This window comes from Rousettus aegyptiacus, unplaced genomic scaffold (genome assembly GCF_014176215.1).
Source record: "Rousettus aegyptiacus isolate mRouAeg1 unplaced genomic scaffold, mRouAeg1.p scaffold_m13_p_6, whole genome shotgun sequence".
Lineage (NCBI taxonomy): Eukaryota > Metazoa > Chordata > Mammalia > Chiroptera > Pteropodidae > Rousettus > Rousettus aegyptiacus.
The window spans coordinates 99,732,040-99,750,792 of NW_023416309.1; the positions used below are offsets into that span (position 1 = coordinate 99,732,040).

The 18,753-nt window shown below is 54.6% G+C and overlaps 2 protein-coding genes across 2 annotated transcripts; one reads left to right on the forward strand and one right to left on the reverse strand.

Moving 5' to 3' along the window:
• Positions 1–1,959: 1,959 nt before the first annotated feature.
• Positions 1,960–4,646, reverse strand: CCR10 (C-C motif chemokine receptor 10). The gene is made up of 2 exons (XM_016150917.2): positions 3,970–4,646; positions 1,960–3,171 (listed from the first exon to the last, which is right to left on the reverse strand). The coding sequence occupies exons 1-2, from the start codon at positions 3,991–3,993 to the stop codon at positions 2,104–2,106; spliced, it is 1,092 nt and encodes a 363-aa protein (XP_016006403.2). The 5' UTR covers positions 3,994–4,646; the 3' UTR covers positions 1,960–2,103.
• Positions 4,647–4,657: 11 nt separating this feature from the next.
• CNTNAP1 (contactin associated protein 1) lies at positions 4,658–17,846 on the forward strand. The gene is made up of 24 exons (XM_016150907.2): positions 4,658–4,870; positions 5,701–5,802; positions 5,897–6,090; positions 6,539–6,686; positions 6,764–6,967; positions 7,534–7,718; positions 8,466–8,609; positions 9,253–9,514; positions 10,031–10,180; positions 10,439–10,610; positions 11,079–11,185; positions 11,335–11,454; positions 11,820–12,023; positions 12,225–12,381; positions 12,469–12,596; positions 12,867–13,052; positions 13,554–13,775; positions 14,031–14,270; positions 15,183–15,536; positions 15,688–15,815; positions 16,256–16,349; positions 16,538–16,783; positions 16,892–16,939; positions 17,378–17,846. The coding sequence occupies exons 1-24, from the start codon at positions 4,807–4,809 to the stop codon at positions 17,722–17,724; spliced, it is 4,206 nt and encodes a 1,401-aa protein (XP_016006393.2). The 5' UTR covers positions 4,658–4,806; the 3' UTR covers positions 17,725–17,846.
• The last annotated feature ends 907 nt before the right edge of the window (positions 17,847–18,753 follow it).

Consider the following 18,753-nt stretch of genomic DNA (forward strand, 5'->3'; position numbering starts at 1 on the left):
ATCCCCTCCCCTTCGCTCCCCTCCCTCCCTCTTCTTTTTCTCCTCCCTCCTTTACAGGGCAGGGTCCAATTTTCGTCACAGTCTCCTCTGCCCAATCCCTGCGCCTGGCGCCGGGCGCGGCCACCAATCAAGCTAGCGAAACCGCGGCGGGTTGCATCATGTGCCACTGGCTCGGTGACAGCGGGGAGGGACAGGGGAATTGGGAGGGAGGGGACGGTGCGATGTTAGCCACGCCCCCATCTGTGAGGTCTTACCGGGAGTGCTAGTGACGTCACGGAAGCCCTCCTTTAAGCTCTTGTTTTAACTCTTGACTCACTAACCAACAGATTAAAAACGCTCCTGAGAAGGAACTTTGGAGAACCAAGGGCATAGGACATCGAGGAAAGCCTCACTTGCTGCCCTCTGAACCTGTCTCGTCTCATGGTCCCTGAGAAAGGAAAGAGCCTTAGCTACCTGGGCAAGGCACAGCTCTAGATGTGGCCCTCGCCCATGGGTGAAGTAAGATTTAGGCCGAAAATAAATCTAATTTAGAGCGCACAGCTCACTGAACTCCAGTGGGGAGGGCAACTTGGGATTCTAGGGAATTTTGTGGTCTTTGGGTAGAGTGGAGTCCTCTCAGGGTGAATATCCCGCGGTTCTGTGTAGGAAGGGGTTAACCAAGGCTCAGGAGGGACGGGGCGGGGCCGCGGACGGGGCGGGGGCGACGGCGGGCGCGCGCGTGCGTTGCTGACTCAGCGGCGATTCCCGCGGTCTCCGGTGGAGGCTTCCAGGTTGACTCCCAGTGGCTGGCGTGTGGGACCCTTTGAGGACCGCCGCCATCTCCAGGCCTTCCTCGGATCTCGGCCCCTGGAGGCTGTGATTCCGTCTCAGCCGCCTGAGGCTCTGGGAAGGAAGGCTAGCCCGAGCTGGGAGGGGCGGGATAGGGCGGGGACGTCAGGCCAGCACCTCCCTGGAGACCTCCCCGCCACGCCCCGCCCTTCTTGCCCCAGGTCCCCAGACTACTGGCTGGAGTGGTCCAGGCAGCAAAGCTGCCCTAATATTAAGCTGCGAGATTTGTCGCACGTGAACATCATTCTGCCTATCGTGATAGTGTAAAACAAAGACCAGGAATCAATGCGACCTTCTCTAGAGGCCACTCCGGCCTTGTCCTGGCCCAAAATGAGTGGCCTGCACGGAGGTTTCCTAGGGGTTGAGACACAATTCTCTTCCCTGTCTGTATCCCAGGCCTCGACCTGCAGGGAAGTTCTTTCCGAGGTCTAACCTCTCTCTGGTACCTTTAGTACATTTCTTCTGATCCTGTCCCAACGAAAGACTGAGAAAGGCAGTCACCTCCACCTCAACCACGCCCATGTTAACGACTCTGGAAATTTGCAAATTGAAATTCTCTCCTTGGTTTTTCTCCAAGGTGAAAAACTCCAACACTGCTTTTTAACTTTTTTTTCTTTCCACCACAGAAACTTAGAAGAGACTATGAAATGGTAACCTAATCCAAAAGCCCACCTAAAACGGGAATCTCCTGCCCCTATCCCTATTCCGACACCTTGCACAGGAACACACTGTCCAGGACAGCCTCTGCCTGAACATTCCAGAGGCGGGGAACTCCATACTTGCTAAGGCAGCCATTACTGGATAGCACTCTGGTTGTTAGAAAGCTCTATCTTAACGCTGTTTCAAGAGGAACCCCCACCCCCACCCCTCCTCTCCTGGCAGCTTTCCCACCTCACCCCTGTTGGCAGAGACCGGGTGAAAGTGGAAGGGGTGTCAGTGCCTGGAGCTTCAGCAGGCCCAGCAGCCCTCCACCCCCACTCAGGCTTTCAGCACCTTCCACCAAAAGCTAAGCGCCTTGGAGGTGGGGTGGGCATGCAGGATGGAGGGGTAGGGTGGACAGGCATGGCTGCCCTGCTACAAATCACTTCCAAGTTGGTGACTCAAAAATAGTAACAGTTATTGGATTGCGTCTCATTTCCAAGTTATCAATTTAATGTGGCAAAGTACAGAAGCAATTCCCTTAGGTCCCTACCTCTTTCGGTGTTCCCCCACCTACTCCCCTTTCCCACTATCCTCCCATTTCCTCAGCCCACCCCCTCTTCTGGATTCGCAGCACTAGTTGTCCCAGAAGGAGCCACTGTGGGTCTCAGTGGGAGCCGAGCAGGAAGAAAGGCGGGGCCGGCGAGGGCAGCGGCCGCCGGGGTGAGGCCCTGGGCTGCAGCCACCACCCCGGAGCAGCCTTCGTAGGTCCTGGCGGAAGCGCAAGCCCAAAAAGGCGTAGAGCACGGGGTTGAGGCCGCAACGGGTTAGAGCCAGGCCCCCGGTCACCAGCAGTGCCAGGTCCTTGCGCTTGCTGGCAGGGCAGCTCTGCTCGCGGGCGGCCAGTAAGTCGGCCGTATCCAATAGCAGAGCGAGACTGTAGGGCAGCTGCAGCACCACGAAGGCCGCCACCAAGGCCACTACGACACGCAGTGCGCGCCGGCGCTCCGGCCCCCTGGCGGCCAGCAGCGTGCGTCCCAGGAGCGCATAGCAGGCCGCCATGACGCCCAGTGGCAGCACGAAGCCCAGGACCACCTGCCCCACTGCGCTTGCCCCCTTCACGGTCTGCGTGAGGCCTTCGGGGAAGATGAGACGGCAGCGCCGCTGGCCTTCCCTCTGCCCATCCTGGCTGAAAAGAAGAGCAGGCAGCGCCAGGAACAGCGACAGCAGCCACACCATGACTGAGACCAAGTGTGCTCTGCCGGGCCTGGAGCGCCTGGGTCCAGCTGGGAGGGCGCGCGTAATGGCCACGTAGCGGTCGGCGCTGATACAGGCTAAGAAGAGGAAGCCGGCATGGAAGGAGGCTGAGTAGAGGCCCGAGATGGCACGGCAGGTGACACTTCCCAGACTCCAGCCCTGCAGAGCCCCAGCTGCAGCAAAGGGCAGAGTCAGGGCCAGCAGAAGGTCGGCCAGGGCCAGCTGGAGCAGGTGGGCCGAGGTAGGGGATCGGGAAGCCCGTCGGGCCGCCAGGTGGGTGGCCAGGACGAGACCATTGCCTGCCAGACCCAGCGCAGCAACCGTCAGGGATACACTGGGTTGGAAGGCCCGGCTGAAAGCCTGGACATCTGCCTTGTAGCAGAGCTCTGGCAATGGCTCAGCGGAGTATGCCTCCTCATCCGCCCCGGAGTAGGGGCCCCAGGAAACCTGGAAACGTTAAAATGAGAGGAGAGACCTTATGAGACATCTTCCCAGTCCCAGCCCTCTCCTACATATGACTTCCAAGCTGGGGTGTGACCAGGTACAACCATATACGGAGAGAAGACACAAATTCTTCTCCATTCTTCCCAGCACACCCTCAACAGGCCTTGACTTCCCTTGCACTCCTGACTCTGCATCCAGCTTTTTAGGTGACCTTGAATAAGCCACTTGCTCTATCTGGATCTCAGATAGAGCCTAATATGTAATGTCAAGATTAGAAATTATAACCAGCCCACATAGCAGTGTTGTTTGAAATAGAAAGATAATGGATATGAAGCATCTGTGCTCTTCATAGGCCAAAGGTCTGTATTATTAATAAATGTTGGAGCTTCAGTTCTGCTTGCAGCGCCCTCTCCTGGGAGAACTCCCACATGCAGGCTTTGCCTCAGAACTGGTGGCCAAACCACGTCTCCTTTCCCTATTCCGCTCTGCACCCCACCTCTACCTCCAGTACAGGTGCACTGAACGACTCATGACAAGCCGGTCTCAAGAAGTGGGGCTCGGGTTTTTGGTTGAGACCTTGGACCTCTACGTTCAGCTTGCCCTCCCCCTCATCCCCAGTCCCATCCCTCAACCCCAGCTTCACATAACCAGCCCCATTTACGTAGAGGGCCCCAGTCCCAAATGGCTACAGGCATCCTGGATGCATTATAGCCCGCAAGAGGCCTGTTGCCAGATGTGGAATCCCATCCCTTCACCTTACCCTCCCTCTCTGCAGTTCTTCCCCCCTGTCCCCACTCCCACCTGCTCTGCGGGCTCAGTCCCCATCTCTGGCTACACCGGTTTCTGAGGTACAGCCACTGGGGAGAGAAGTTAAAATAGTGGGACAGGAAGGAAGGGGCGGGGAGAGGAGCCAAGAAGGCGGTGGGGATTAGGGTCTGTGGGCCCTCTTTACCTACCTCCGCCCCTAATTTCACGTTAGCCTGCCAGTAGAAAGAGATTTTGGAATATCCTTATTTGCTAGCTACCTGTGTGATCTTGAGTAAGTTTGTTTGATCTCTCTGAGCCTCAGGTTTTTCATCTGCAAAGTGGAGTAAGGTAAACATGCTGAATCCACAGGGTTATGAGGGTGTCTAGCAAGGGTGCTTGGAGCATAATTTGCCTTCAGAAAATGTTAGAATCTTTTTCTTACTCTTCTCTTCTCCAGGTTTTCAGGTTTTTCAGGACCTCCCTTCCCCCACCCCTGAGACCACAGTCCCTGCCAGCCTCGGGTTATTCAGGGTATTTCCCGGTGGCTGGAGGCTCTCTACCCCCACTCTTTCGCAGCAGAGCTGAGGCTCGCGCTTGCGCGGGGTCCGGGAAAGCGGCGCGTGTCAGGAGAGAGAGGCTGGGGAAGGGGGGAGGTGAGAGGAGAGAGGGCGGAAAGGAGAGGAGAGAGAGAGCAGCGGAGAACCAGGAACGACAGAGAGGGGGCCGGGGGGAGAAGGGTTGGGGGAGAGAGGAAAGAGGGAGGGGTGGGTAAGGAGGAGAGACAGCGATCCGCTGCGAACCCCAGGAGAGCTGGGAGCCGGAGGTGAAACTGGAGCCTTAGCCTGAGCAAGGCACTGGGAGGCGGCCGCCGAGACTCTTCAGCCCTGCAGAATGCTTCTCCGGCTCTTCTGCACCTTGCTCGCCGCGGTCCCAGGAGCCCAGGGCTGGGGCTACTGTGAGTGCCGGGCTTGGAAGCCGGCAGGGTTGGGCCCAGGAGCCCAAAGCCTGCAGGGCGGGTCCCGCACCGCATTGCGGCTAGGTGGTCGCGGGTCCCTTCCAGGCCGGCGCGCGCTCGCTCTTTCATCCTTTCCTGCCTCTCCTCCGCGCTCCGCAATGCAGGCTGGCGTGCGGGCTCCGGCTGGGGCTGGACTCGTTGTCGAGGATAGAGTCGGCCCCGGCCGGGATTTGGCACAGAGATCCGAACGGGAACTTGTGCCTGGGTTTGAGACTTGAGGATAAGGGTGTTATTGGCGATTGGGGCTAGGGTTAAGGTTTGGTGGGGGCCTGAGGCTGGGCTTGGAACCGGCCCAGGGGCTAGGGTTTGGGGCTGGGATCCAAGCAGGAGTTGGTGCCGGGGATTGATGCTAATGTTGGATATGTTGCTGGCGACGGTACCAGGACTAGCTGGGTTCGGGACCAAGGCCTGGATTTGGGGTTGGTGTAGGTTTGGGGTGCTGATGAGTGAGACTGATGCTCAGGCTGGGGCTACATTGGTGTCTTGGGCTGACTCAGATTCCAGAAGATGCTAATCGTTTTGGGGAGTACTGAGCTGGGTTGGCACCAGGGCAGGAACGGGGCTAGGGAGGGTATGGCCTAGGGGTTTCCCCAGAAGGAGAAGGCAGCTTCCCTTGAGTGTGCAGCCCAGGTTGAGTAGATGGCTTAAGTTAGGGCTAGGTTAGTGGCTGGAGGACCCAGAAGGAGGAAATCCATTTGCTCAGTATGCCTGGCCTTTGGGAAGACCTGGGAGGGGCCGCCGTGACTAACATGTCCATTCCCTCAACCCAGATGGGTGCGATGAGGAGCTGGTTGGTCCCCTGTATGCACGCTCCCTGGGTGCCTCTTCCTACTATGGACTCTTCACTACAGCACGCTTTGCTCGGTTGCACGGTGAGCGCCAGGTGCTTCATTGTGGTGTGGAGGACTCTGGAGGGCTTGGGAGTAAAGGGGGAGCCAGCGGTGAAAGCCCTTGCCCCTTCTACAGGCATAAGTGGATGGTCTCCCCGGATTGGGGACCCGAATCCCTGGCTCCAGATCGACTTAATGAAGAAGCATCGAATCCGGGCTGTGGCCACACAGGGCTCCTTTAACTCGTGGGACTGGGTCACACGTTATATGCTGCTCTACGGTGACCGAGTGGACAGCTGGACGCCGTTCTACCAGCAAGGGCACAACGCGGTACTCCAGGCTACCACTTGGGGAACCCTCTCAGCTCTGTGACCTGGGCTGGGCACTAGCTTTCGGGGAAGGGAAGGAGGCAATGGTGAGGGCACAGATGAGCAGTGCCTTCCACTCCAAGGACTCAGTCCAGAGGGATTGTCAGCTCACCATGTGTGCAAGACATTCCTGGATGACAGGGTTTAACATACTTTCGGGTAAAATCTAGGAGAGCTTCTTGAAGGAGGTGACACCTGAGTTGAGCTTTGAGGAAATAATAGGATATTTAGAGAGGACACTAAGCTAGGGACTAACTGTGTTTACATAAAGCCAGGAAGACAGGGGAGATCAAGGAGTGTTTGCTTTCTGGAAGTCGAGATTGGCTGGCTGTGACAACTGTGGACTGGGAGGCTGTGGGGAAACAAGCAGAGGGTGGGGACCTTGTCACTCCTCTTCCCTTCCCCCTCAGACCTTCTTCGGGAACGTGAATGAGTCGGCAGTGGTGCGCCACGACCTGCACTACCACTTCACGGCGCGCTACATCCGCATCGTGCCCTTGGCTTGGAACCCGCGCGGCAAGATCGGCCTGAGGCTCGGCCTCTACGGCTGCCCTTACAGTAAGGATGTGGATGTCGTGGCGGGGCCTGGAGCACAGTCTCCGGGTCCCCTGGCTCACCTACGGTCGTTCGCGCAGAGTCGGACGTGCTCTACTTCGACGGCGATGATGCCATCTCGTACCGCTTCCCGCGAGGGGTCAGCCGGAGCCTGTGGGACGTGTTCGCCTTCAGCTTCAAGACCGAAGAGAAGGATGGGCTCCTGCTGCACGCCGAGGGAGCCCAGGGCGACTACGTGACACTAGAGCTGCAGGGGGCGCACTTGCTGCTGCATATGAGCCTGGGTGAGCTCAGCGACCCTGGGTGTGACCCTCAGGCGCTCCCGCCACACCCCTCGGTGCACCTCCTCAGCGAAGCCTTGCGCACTCCCGATGTTTCCCCTCCTAATTGGACCAACCCGCCTTTTTCGTGTAGGTTTTAGTGCTACCAAAACACTGATTCCTAGTCAGGAGAACTGGATTCCAGTCTCAGCTCCACTGCTACCTACCAGTGGTGTGACCTTGGACAAGACACTTTCCCAGTTACAGTCCCCTCCTTGTAAAGTCATTACATACACACACCCCAGAAGAGTTATTTGGTATCATATTAGCTTTTCACGAAATCCACATGATGCTGTAAAGCAGCTATCATGCCTCAAGTTTTACTGATAGGAAAACAGAGGCTCAGAGAGGTTAAATGACTTACCCTAAGTCACATCCTAACCAAGGACCAGACTCTCGGTCCTTGGTTAGGATGTGACTTAGGGTATGCCCACTCTCCCTGGCTGCTGCCATTACTGCTCTGCCTGGGGGTTAGAGCTGGCTGGGGTTCTCCAGGTTCCTGGGCTGACCCTGCCCCACCCCACCCTCAGGCAGCAGCCCCATCCAGCCAAGGCCTGGTCACACCACGGTGAGTGCTGGTGGTGTCCTCAACGATCAGCACTGGCATTATGTGCGTGTGGACCGATTTGGCCGCCAAGCGAATCTCACCCTGGATGGCTACGTACAGCGTTTCATTCTCAATGGTGACTTTGAGAGACTGAACCTGGACACGGAGGTGAGTGGAGCTGGGGAGGCACCATTTGGTTGAGTGGGGTGCTGGGTGAGTCAGTGGAGGACAGCACTTCTCTCCAGCAGAAGTAAGACCTTGCTTTTTGGTTCCTGAATATCCTAGGCAGTTCTTGGCAAACATGTGGCTCATAGAAAGGCCTGGGGTTTTGTTTGTTTGTTTGTTTTGTTTTGTTTCTGTTTTTGTTTTAAAACACCTACAGCATCTGGTCTTTCTGGGTGGTCTCCTATCCAAGTACTAACCCACCTGACCCTGCTTAGATTCCAAAATCAGACAGGAGCAGGCACACACACGTTCAGAGTGGCATGGCCATAGACGAAAGGCTTTGGTTTTTGTTGTTGCATCATTGTTGCTGTTAGTATGAAGATTCCTGGGTACCACCCCAGAACTCCCAAAATGGGGTCTGGAAATCTGGATTTTGTTGATCAGGCAAGATGACAATATTGCCCCCTTGGTTTGCCTAACTGTGGAGTTGGTAAAGGCCCTGGCCCTGATCTGCAGATAAATGATCCTAGAAAGGTTTATTGACTTACCCAAGGGCCTGCAGCCAATTTGTGGTGGAGTCAGGTTAGAACCCAAGCCAAGGAAGGCCCAGTGAGCTTCCGGCTTTAATACCGATACCAGGAAAATGTGTGTTTCAAGTCTTTTATAAAGCTGTATGGCCAGGAGTGCGAGGAAGGTGTGCAGGCTCCCGCACCCAGGGAACCTCACTCCCCAATGCCCCTATCCCCGCAGATGTTCATCGGGGGTCTGGTGGGCGCGGCACAGAAGAACCTCGCCTATCGACATAATTTCCGTGGCTGCATGGAAAATGTCATCTTCAACCGTGTCAACATCGCAGACCTGGCCGTGAAGCGCCATTCGCGGATCACCTTCGAGGCTAGTGGGCAGGGGATCTGGGAGGATGGGACATCAAAGTCGCTCGAAAAGCAAAGAGGTGGAGCAGGAAGAGATTATGACGAAAGCCAGGACCTCTCTCCCCACAGCCGGATGCTCAAGTGCGGGCATCACCAACTACCGGAAGGTGCAAAGACCACCCCCTCCACCTCCCAGTTAAGAAGCTATGGTCTGATTTAACCACCTCCTGAATTAATAAATGAGGAAAATAAGGTGTAGAGGCCGGGAGTGGCTTGGCCAGAGGGCACGCAGTTGTGCAGTGGCTTAGTAGGGACTTGAACTTAGGGCATTCTTGTGCTCATCTCCTCACCCGCTCAGGACCAATAGTCTAGAGCCTCTGTCCAGCAGTCAGCGGGAAATCACCTCTGGACGCTGGAAGGAAGGAATGGAGGCGGTTGCCCTGGAGACAGTGTAGATCAGTGACAGCGAGCCAGCTGAGACGCCCGCTACAGCCGGATATGTTTCTGGAGGATGGGAATGGTCAGGGTTGGAGGTCTTACCGCCACGCCCCTACGCCGAGGGAGTGCCTTGATAAAGATCTTAGACCAGTAGGAAAATGGAATTCCCTGCAGAGGCGGGGTGGGGCATGGCTCGCTTATTGATGGAGCCTCACTTTCGCCTCTAGGGTAAGGTGGCCTTCCGCTGTCTGGACCCGGTTCCTCACCCAGTCAACTTCGGAGGTCCTCACAACTTCGTGCAAGTGCCTGGCTTCCCGCGCCGCGGCCGCCTCGCAGTCTCCTTTCGCTTCCGCACCTGGGACCTCACTGGCCTGCTACTTTACTCCAGCCTGGGGGACGGGCTGGGCCATGTGGAGCTGATGCTCAGCGAAGGGCAGGTCAACGTGTCCATTGCGCAGACTGGGCGAAAGAAGCTCCAGTTTGCCGCTGGTGAATAGTGGAGGGAGGGACAGGGGGCGGGAACTGGCTGGAGGCACTAGTAGCCTAGGAAAGGGCAGAGAAGAACAGGGGAGGTTGTAGGCCTGGACCTGGGCCTTCACATACTGGTGAGGGGTGAGGGAGTGAAGGGAGCAGAGCGGGAGGTCCCGGGGCCCTGGGAAAAAATGAGAGTGGATGGAGGCAGCTGGGGCTGGGGGCAGATCTGCGGGGAGATCTGCTGGGAGAAGCAAGAAGCCTGAGAGTCCTGGTATTCTCCAGTTCCAGAGGGTCTCTGGAGGTGTTTGTTACTCATTTATGACTTTGCAGACTCTATTTCAGCTGCTGGGGTTATGGATAGTGAAGAGAGATATTCAGAGCTCTGACCCGTGTGATAAGTTTAACAGTGGGGGTGGGGCACATAGGCTGCTATTGGGACACAGAGTGGGGAGTGTTCCTTCCCCGGGCAAGACATATTTCTTCTAGAATGTGGTGCTTTCCCCACCCACGGCATCCTTCTTTTCTGTCCAGGGTACCGCTTGAATGATGGCTTTTGGCATGAGGTGAATTTCGCGGCACAGGAAAACCATGCGGTCATCAGCATCGATGATGTGGAGGGGGCAGAGGTCAGGGTCTCATACCCACTGCTGATCCGTACAGGGACCTCATATTTCTTTGGGGGTAAGTGGGGACCAACTTGGACAGATCCCTTTTCGTGGGTGGGAAGGCTCCGCCTAAGTCCACCCAGATGAGGCTGCATGGAGAACTTTGTAGGGATAAATCCTTCTTTCCCCCCTGGAGCCTTGGGGACTCAATGGTCAGTGCCATTGTTTATTGGCTTCCTTTTCTCCTTCATGTCTGGCTCTCCCTTGGCATCTCCCTGGGGGAGGGTCTCTGGGGTCTCTCATGGGGAAGACCTCACAGGGATGGTTTCTTCAGGTTGTCCCAAGCCAGCCAGTCGATCAGGCTGCCACTCCAACCAGACAGCATTCCATGGCTGCATGGAGCTGTTCAAAGTGGATGGTCAACTGGTCAACCTGACTCTGGTGGAGGGCCGGCGGCTTGGATACTATGCTGAGGTCCTCTTTGATACATGTGGCATCACTGATAGGTATCTAGAAGCCCCTCTCCCAACAAGAGGTGACACTCTCCAAAAGCCCTCTTCCATGGTCTCCCAATAGGAGCAGACTTTCTCAATAATCTCCCTTCTCCTGGTCCCAGTTTCTCACTCTCTGGCACTTGGGAGATTATTCCTCCTTGACCTCTCACCTCCTATTTCTCCACTTAAAGTGACACATGCTCAGATTTAAAATGAAGCATCTATTTTTTTGATCTAGAGGGTTTTATTTTTTTTTTGGGGGGGGGGGTGATTAGGCGTTGTTTGTTCTTTTGGGGAAAGGGAAACAGTAGTACTTGAGCCCTGAGGCCTGCATCATGCCCCAGCATTTAGGCTCATACCTGGCTCGTTAGGTGAGGTGTGTCTCACTGGGTTCTGGTACTCTCAGGAGCTGGGAGTGGAGCCTGTAGGATCAGACCCCACTCTCAAGCTCCTTCCCTTGGCGTTGGCCTCCTTCCCTAGGTGTAGCCCTAACATGTGTGAGCATGATGGACGCTGCTACCAGTCTTGGGATGACTTCATCTGCTACTGCGAACTGACAGGCTACAAGGGGGAGACCTGCCACCAACGTAAGCCAGCGGGGATGTGGGAGAGAGTCATAGACAGGGGAGGTCAGGAGAAGGTTGCTGGGGATCATGAAGTTGCTAAAGATGGTGGGGCTGGCCCTCCTAGTCCTCTGACCCCATAATTGCCTTTCCCCCACCCCACCACCTACCAGCTTTATATAAGGAATCCTGTGAGGCTTATCGGCTCAGTGGGAAAATTTCTGGAAACTTCACCATTGATCCTGATGGCAGTGGCCCCCTGAAGCCATTTGTAGTGTACTGTGATATCCGAGGTAAGTGGCTCTGATGGATGAAGGGGCAGCTGATTGGCTATGTGGAGGTGTGGGGGAAACAGGGAAAGATTAAAGAGTAGACAGAAGCCAGTAAGATTTAACTGTGGTGGGGGTAAAGGAGGTCAGAGGGGACAAGGGACACTCAGGAATTTGTAATCTAGCCTTGCAGATAAATTCCAGCTTCCTGATCCATTCCAGTTGTCTCGTTTCCAGCCTACAGTGTTGAGGGCCCAGAGCTGAGCTGGAATGGAGCTGCTGGGCACGTTTATTGGCTCTAAGTTGCAGCAGTGGTGGTAGAGGTGGGCAAGGAGATGGGTAGAAAATGCCCATCTCCAGCCAGAGTTCCATCCTGTCCCCTCCACCAGAGAACCGGGCATGGACAGTTGTGCGGCATGACAGGCTGTGGACAACTCGGGTGACAGGTTCTAGCATGGAACGGCCATTCTTGGGGGCTATCCAGTACTGGAATGCATCCTGGGAGGAAGTCAGCGCCCTGGCCAATGCTTCACAGCACTGTGAACAGTGGATCGAGTTCTCCTGTTACAATTCCCGGCTGCTAAACACTGCAGGTTGGGGTTGGGATTGGGGAGGGCGAGGTGGAGAGCTGGAGGAAAGACCAGTGGGGGCCTGGGAGAAGAAAACCAGACAGTTCAGCTGAGCCCTAGGCTAAAAGATTCAAGCAAGGGTCTGGGCTGCTTTGAAGGGTGAGAGGAGAGCCCAGAGACTAATGGAGGGATAGGGCCTGCAAACTGCCTGCACCTCTTCTCCAGGAGGCTACCCCTACAGCTTTTGGATTGGTCGAAATGAGGAGCAGCACTTCTACTGGGGAGGCTCACAGCCTGGGATCCAGCGCTGTGCCTGCGGTCTGGACCGGAGCTGCGTGGACCCCGCTCTGTACTGTAACTGTGATGCTGACCAGCCCCAGTGGTGAGGGGGTGGGCAAAGCAACAGGGCTTTCACCATTCTGGGGCAGGTGAGTGGCAGGCGCTGAGCCACTGCGTCTTGCCCCAACAGGAGAACTGACAAAGGACTGCTGACCTTTGTGGACCATTTGCCTGTCACTCAGGTGGTGGTAGGGGATACGAACCGCTCTACTTCTGAGGCCCAGTTCTTCCTGAAGCCTCTGCGCTGCTATGGTGATCGTGAGTGGCAGACTCCTTATGTGTGCCTTCCTTATGTTGGCTCTCCAGTTTCCAAAATCTAGGCCACATAACCCACTGGGTGCCTCTAGGACACACGGCCAGATACCCCGGTCTTCCTGCGATATGACCCCCATCTGTGTTGCTTCTTATTCTCTTTCCCTACCTTCCCTCACCCTACCTGAGGCTGCCTTACCTGCCCCATCCCCATCCCAAACACACACACACATACCCTCCAACCCCGCTAAGGCCTTCTTCCATCTGGTTTTATAGGAAATTCCTGGAACACCATCTCCTTTCACACTGGGGCTGCACTACGCTTTCCTCCAATCCGTGCCAACCACAGCCTTGACGTCTCCTTCTACTTCAGGACCTCGGCTCCCTCAGGAGTATTCCTAGAGAATATGGGAGGCTCTTACTACCAGTGGTGCCGACCTTACGTGCGAGTGGAACTAAACAGTGAGCAGGCACAATGGTTAAGGACATGGGGTAGATGACGAACTCTGGGGATAAATGGGGTAGGTGGCGGCTGGGGAAAGAGACAAGGGCAGACGCCCTTTGAGAGGCAGCATGGAGAGGGCTTTGGATGACCCTGGGTTCTAGACCCAGCTCTGCTTTGATAGCTGGCATTGTGACCTGGGGCACCCCGTTTGCATCTCTGGGCCTTAGCCCACTACTTGTAAATAAGGAAGCTGGACTCCTGAGGTGTCTCCTGCCTGACTAGCTATGACGCTAACCTGAGAAGTGGGTTGGGAAGCTGGTTCCAGGGATCTACAAATTTGGGAGACCAGGGGTAGGTATGAGGTTAAACAGTTTATGGGTTTTGTCCCAGGCTGTAGATAAACTGAAGGAACATTCAAGGAGCTCCAGAGAGTGAAGAAGAGAGGTTGTATTAGGTGAGGACTCTGTGAGGAATCTTGGAGGTCTGAGTCCTCTCCGCTTCACCCCCACATTGTCCAGCATCCCGGGATGTGGTCTTTGCCTTTGATGTGGGAAATGGAGATGAGAACCTGACCGTACACTCGGATGACTTTGAGTTCAATGACGATGAGTGGCACCTGGTCCGGGCTGAAATCAACGTGAAGCAGGCCCGGCTCCGTGTAGATCACCGGCCCTGGGTAGTGCGGCCTATGCCTCTACAGACCTACATCTGGCTGGAGTATGACCAGCCCCTCTATGTTGGTGAGCAGCAACCCAGAGGCAGGTCTGAAGCATCCTTCAGCTTCCCACCCTCTCAAGGTTGCTTTCCTTGTTTCCAGGAACCCCATGTCTTAGGTCCCAATGCCCTCTGCTTCAGAGTGAGCTAAAGACCCACCTTTCCTCTCTAGTCCCTGGCTCCATTCCATTCTTCTAGCCCCCTTGGCTCCCCTCCTAACCTTAAAATTTATAGCCATCTCTTGCTCTGCACCCATTTCTTGAACTGCTCACCATTCTCAGGATCTGCAGAGCTTAAGAGGCGCCCCTTTGTGGGCTGCTTGAGGGCTATGCGTCTGAATGGAGTGACTCTGAACCTGGAAGGCCGTGCCAATGCCTCCGAGGGTACCTCGCCCAACTGCACAGGCCACTGCATCCACCCCCGGTTCCCCTGTTTCCATGGAGGCCGCTGCGTGGAGCGCTACAGCTACTATACCTGTGACTGTGACCTCACAGCCTTCGATGGGCCATACTGCAACCACGGTCAGTGCTGCTAGTTATAGGAGGACAAGGAGTCATAGGGTATAAGGGGATGTAGGATGGCAGGGAAGAAAGGAGTGTATAAAGTCAGCACCAGGGAAAATTGGAGTTGTCCCTGGGTTCCTGAGATCTGAGCTGGGGCTGTTAGGTAGCTGAAGATGCTGGGTGACTCCAAAGGCATAAAGTGTGACAAGGGAGGGATGGTACATCTGGTAGTAAAAGAATTTAAAGCAACAAGCAAATAACTTCCCCATCTTCCCACTATCACCAAGGTAACACAGGTTACTCCCCTTGCAAGCATATCCACCACAGACTGCATGATGCCCTCCTATGCCATTTCCTATTTGACATTTGCTGCACTCCTAAAACATGTCTACAACCTGGTTCTTGGTTAAGGAGAGCCCTGTCATTCACCACAGCAAGATTTCTGCATATATGCCCAGACTGCATCCTCCCTAAGGCTGGTCTAGGAGGATGTGTGAGCAGGTAGGTTACTGATGGGAAGTCTGGTGGAGGAGGGAGATACAGGAACTTAGGGACCAATAGAAGACCTTTCTTTGGTCTAGGTTTGGAAGTGTGAGTAGTGGTAAGTGTACCAGATGGGGTCATGATATCTCAACTCTAATCTTGGCTCCTCCATCTCCACTTACTGTGTATCTTTAATCAAGTCACTAACCCATTTCTGAGCTTTGGTTTCCCCACCTGTAAAACGTAGGCGCTGGATTAATCTTTTACCTTTCCCAGGTTTTTAACATTCTACTCTGTGACAGAAGGACTCAAGGGGACCTAAAGGTGAAGGGAGGTGTGTTGTGGCGGTGGCAGAAACTGAGGGCAAGTCCTGGGTGTGTGTGTGGATGACGTACACAATGTCTGAATGTGGGAACGGAAGCCCTGACTTCACTACCTTGCCTTCAGATATTGGTGGTTTCTTTGAACCCGGCACCTGGATGCGCTATAACCTGCAGTCAGCACTGCGTTCTGCAGCCCGGGAGTTTTCCCACATGCTGAGCCGGCCAGTGCCAGGCTATGAGCCGGGCTACATCCCTGGCTATGACACTCCTGGCTATGTGCCTGGCTACCATGGCCCTGGGTACCGTCTGCCTGACTACCCACAGCCCGGCCGGCCTGTGCCAGGTTACCGGGGGCCTGTCTACAACGTTACGGGAGAAGAAGTGTCCTTCAGCTTCAGCACCGACTCTGCCCCTGCCGTCCTGCTTTACGTCAGCTCCTTTGTGCGTGACTACATGGCTGTGCTCATCAAGGAAGACGGTAAGCTCCCAACAGGCTCTTTCCCTCAACTCCGGCTCGCCTCAGTGCACCCCTCATTTTCATAACTTGATTCACTGGGGACCCGAGCAATCTTAGAAGATGGGGATTGTGGGAGCTGACAGACTCCCTCTTTCTCTTCTCTACCCAACAGGGACCCTGCAACTACGCTATCAGCTGGGCACCAGTCCTTACATATACCAACTAACCACCCGACCAGTCACTGATGGCCAGCCCCACAGTGTCAACATCACCCGGGTCTACCGCAACCTCTTCATCCAGGTATGTGCAGATGGAGGTGGACCAGTTTGGATTGTAAGTTCATGATCTAGGTTGTGGCACCCAGGAAAAATGTCAGATATTTAGCATTTGTGAGCATGTGCCAATTTACAGAGGACTTTCATGTATATTACCTCATGAGACTCAGAACAGGGTAGTTAGGGTAGGCAGGTATTCTTATTATCTGTTTTACAAATGAGTAAATAGGCTCAGAAAAGTGAGTTTTCCCAAAGTCGAACCACTAGGAAGCTGCAGAAACAGGGCTCAAAACCAGGTTGTTGGGTTTTTAATATCAAATCCTACATCTGGGTCCAGGAATCACCCACCTGAGACTGAGCTAAGACTTACCGCCAGTTTAGACAGAGCTCAGAGTTCCTGCATGGTCTTGGCTCCGTCTGCCTCTGGTTCTCCCTCCTTCATCTCCTTTCCCTTCCCTGCCTCAGGTGGACTACTTCCCACTGACAGAACAGAAGTTCTCACTGTTGGTGGACAGCCAGCTGGACTCACCCAAGGCCTTGTATCTAGGGCGTGTAATGGGTAAGCTGTGGATGAGCATGCGTTTTGGGTAAGAAGTGGGTGAAGTCCCTGGAAACTAAAGGAGAGTGAAGGAACTGAGAATGGTGGTGAAGGTGGTGATAAAGATGAGTAAAACCTATGCATGGTGAGAGGGAGCAAGGCTATCAGTGGTCCAAGCCCCTTTCCTTCTGGACCTGCCTCTCCTTCAGAGACAGGAGTAATTGACCCGGAGATCCAGCGCTACAACACACCAGGTTTCTCGGGCTGCCTGTCCGGTGTTCGATTCAACAATGTGGCTCCCTTGAAGACTCACTTTCGAACCCCTCGACCCATGACAGCTGAACTAGCTGAGGCCCTTAGAGTTCAGGGAGAACTGTCTGAATCTAACTGTGGAGCCATGCCACGTCTTGTATCAGAGGTGCCACCTGAACTGGATCCGTGGTATCTACCCCCAGGTACAATGCCAGGACACAGAAGGAGGAGGGAGGGCAGGGACGACAGGGAAGGAAAATGATTCTTAACACGGAGGAAGCTTTTCCTAATTGGTGCTTTCTCCTCTTCAGACTTCCCATACTACCATGACGATGGATGGGTTGCCATACTTTTAGGCTGTGAGTAGTGTGATCACGACCCTGACCTCCTAACCCCACCCTCTGTCAGCATTCTCTTCTGCCTGGTATCCCCAGGGCTGAAGGCACTAAGTGCACAGTGGTGCAAAGGATGAGATAGGCTGGAGATTTTTATATGTTTGAGGATGTAATAGACTTTTAATTGAAATATTAAAATGGGACAATGGCTAAGAAATCAGGAAATAGGGGTAGAGAGATGAGAAATTAGGGGTAACTACCAGGGATGTGGAAAGAGAATATTAGAAACAAATACAGTAGGGGATAAGCCAGGAATTCAGACCTACCAGAATCTTAAGAATAGGGTGACGTGGTAGTAGAGCAGACACTGTCATACGTGTATGCTTTTGGCGGAAAGCATACATGTGTCTGTATGTGGGTAAGACCACACAGATCTGAATTGTTCCTTTTTTTCTCTTTCAGTTTTGGTGGCCTTCCTGCTGCTGGGGCTGGTGGGAATGTTGGTGCTCTTCTATCTGCAAAATCATCGTTACAAGGGTTCCTACCACACCAATGAGCCCAAGGCCACCCATGATTACCATCCTGGCAGCAAACCTCCCCTACCTACTTCAGGCACTGCCCGGGCCCCAGCCCCTACACCAGCTTCCACCCAAGTTCCAGCCCCAGCCCCAGCCCCAGCCCCAGCCCCAGCCCCAGCCCCAGGCCCAGCTCTAGGCCCAGCTCCGGCCCCAGCCCCAGCCCCAGCCCCAGCCCCTGGCCCCCGGGACCAAAACCTACCCCAGATCCTGGAAGAGTCCAGATCTGAATGAACCAGAAGGGCTTCAGGGACCAAGACCATTTCCTCTGAATTCCCCAGTACCTGCTTCTACTCCACCCTGTCAGGGACATTTGGCTCCTCTTAGCTGGTTCTGTTCATCCAGAGGATGCCCCTCCTGCCAAGTTTGGTGGGCAGAGCTACAGATGGGACCAAAGGGAGTGGCTGAGTCTCACTGCCTAAACCAATGCCCTGCCCATTTCCATTTCCCCAGGCTCCTGGTCATTTGCCTGCCCCAAAAGAGAAGTCTCATTGGGTTGAGACAGGCCCTTCCTGCCATCCCTGTCCCAGCTGCTGCCAGGGATTAACAGAGTGCAGGGGAGATTAACTGCCTCCCTTCAAACATTCAATCTCAGCAGGGACAGATGTGTGGGATTGCAGGGATGCACAGGGTATGGGGGGAGGAGGCTGCTAAATCATATCCTCGGCCTCCCCCCTGCCCTTCAGATCGTCTTCCATCTGCTTCCACTCAGTTGGGGGTTAGGGAAGGCTTCATCGCTATTCCTCCCCACCCGCCTTTTTCCTTTTTTTACAGAGACCAAAAGGCCTCAGTTTAGCACCTTGGTACCTCTGCTGCTTCACATGCTTTAGCCAAAGCCATAAAAATGTAGAGAGAATAATGCAGACACACCGACTAGCCAGGCCCTCCACTCTTCCTCCCTCTTCCAAGATATGCAATAGCCTTGGTGCCTGTCCAAAGGCTCAGCCCCCTCTCCAATGCATGAGGAGCCCTCTTTCCTCCGCTCAGAGATGCTGCTTCGTTTGCCCAGGAAGTCATATTCTTTATATATATATTTTGTTGCAAAGTCTCTCTCTAGAGAAACTATATATTACTCTAATTTTTAAATTATCAGTTTATATATAAAAGAAAAAATCAATCAACTGTTCTGTCTTGTGCCGTGCCCATGGTCTGTAGTTTGCTTCTCCTGTGTTAGGAGTCCCATGAGGTCTGCTGGTCATTCAGCCAGCCTGGTCCAGCCTCCACTCTGAAGCTGTTCTAATAAAGCAGAGTGGCAGAGCCCCA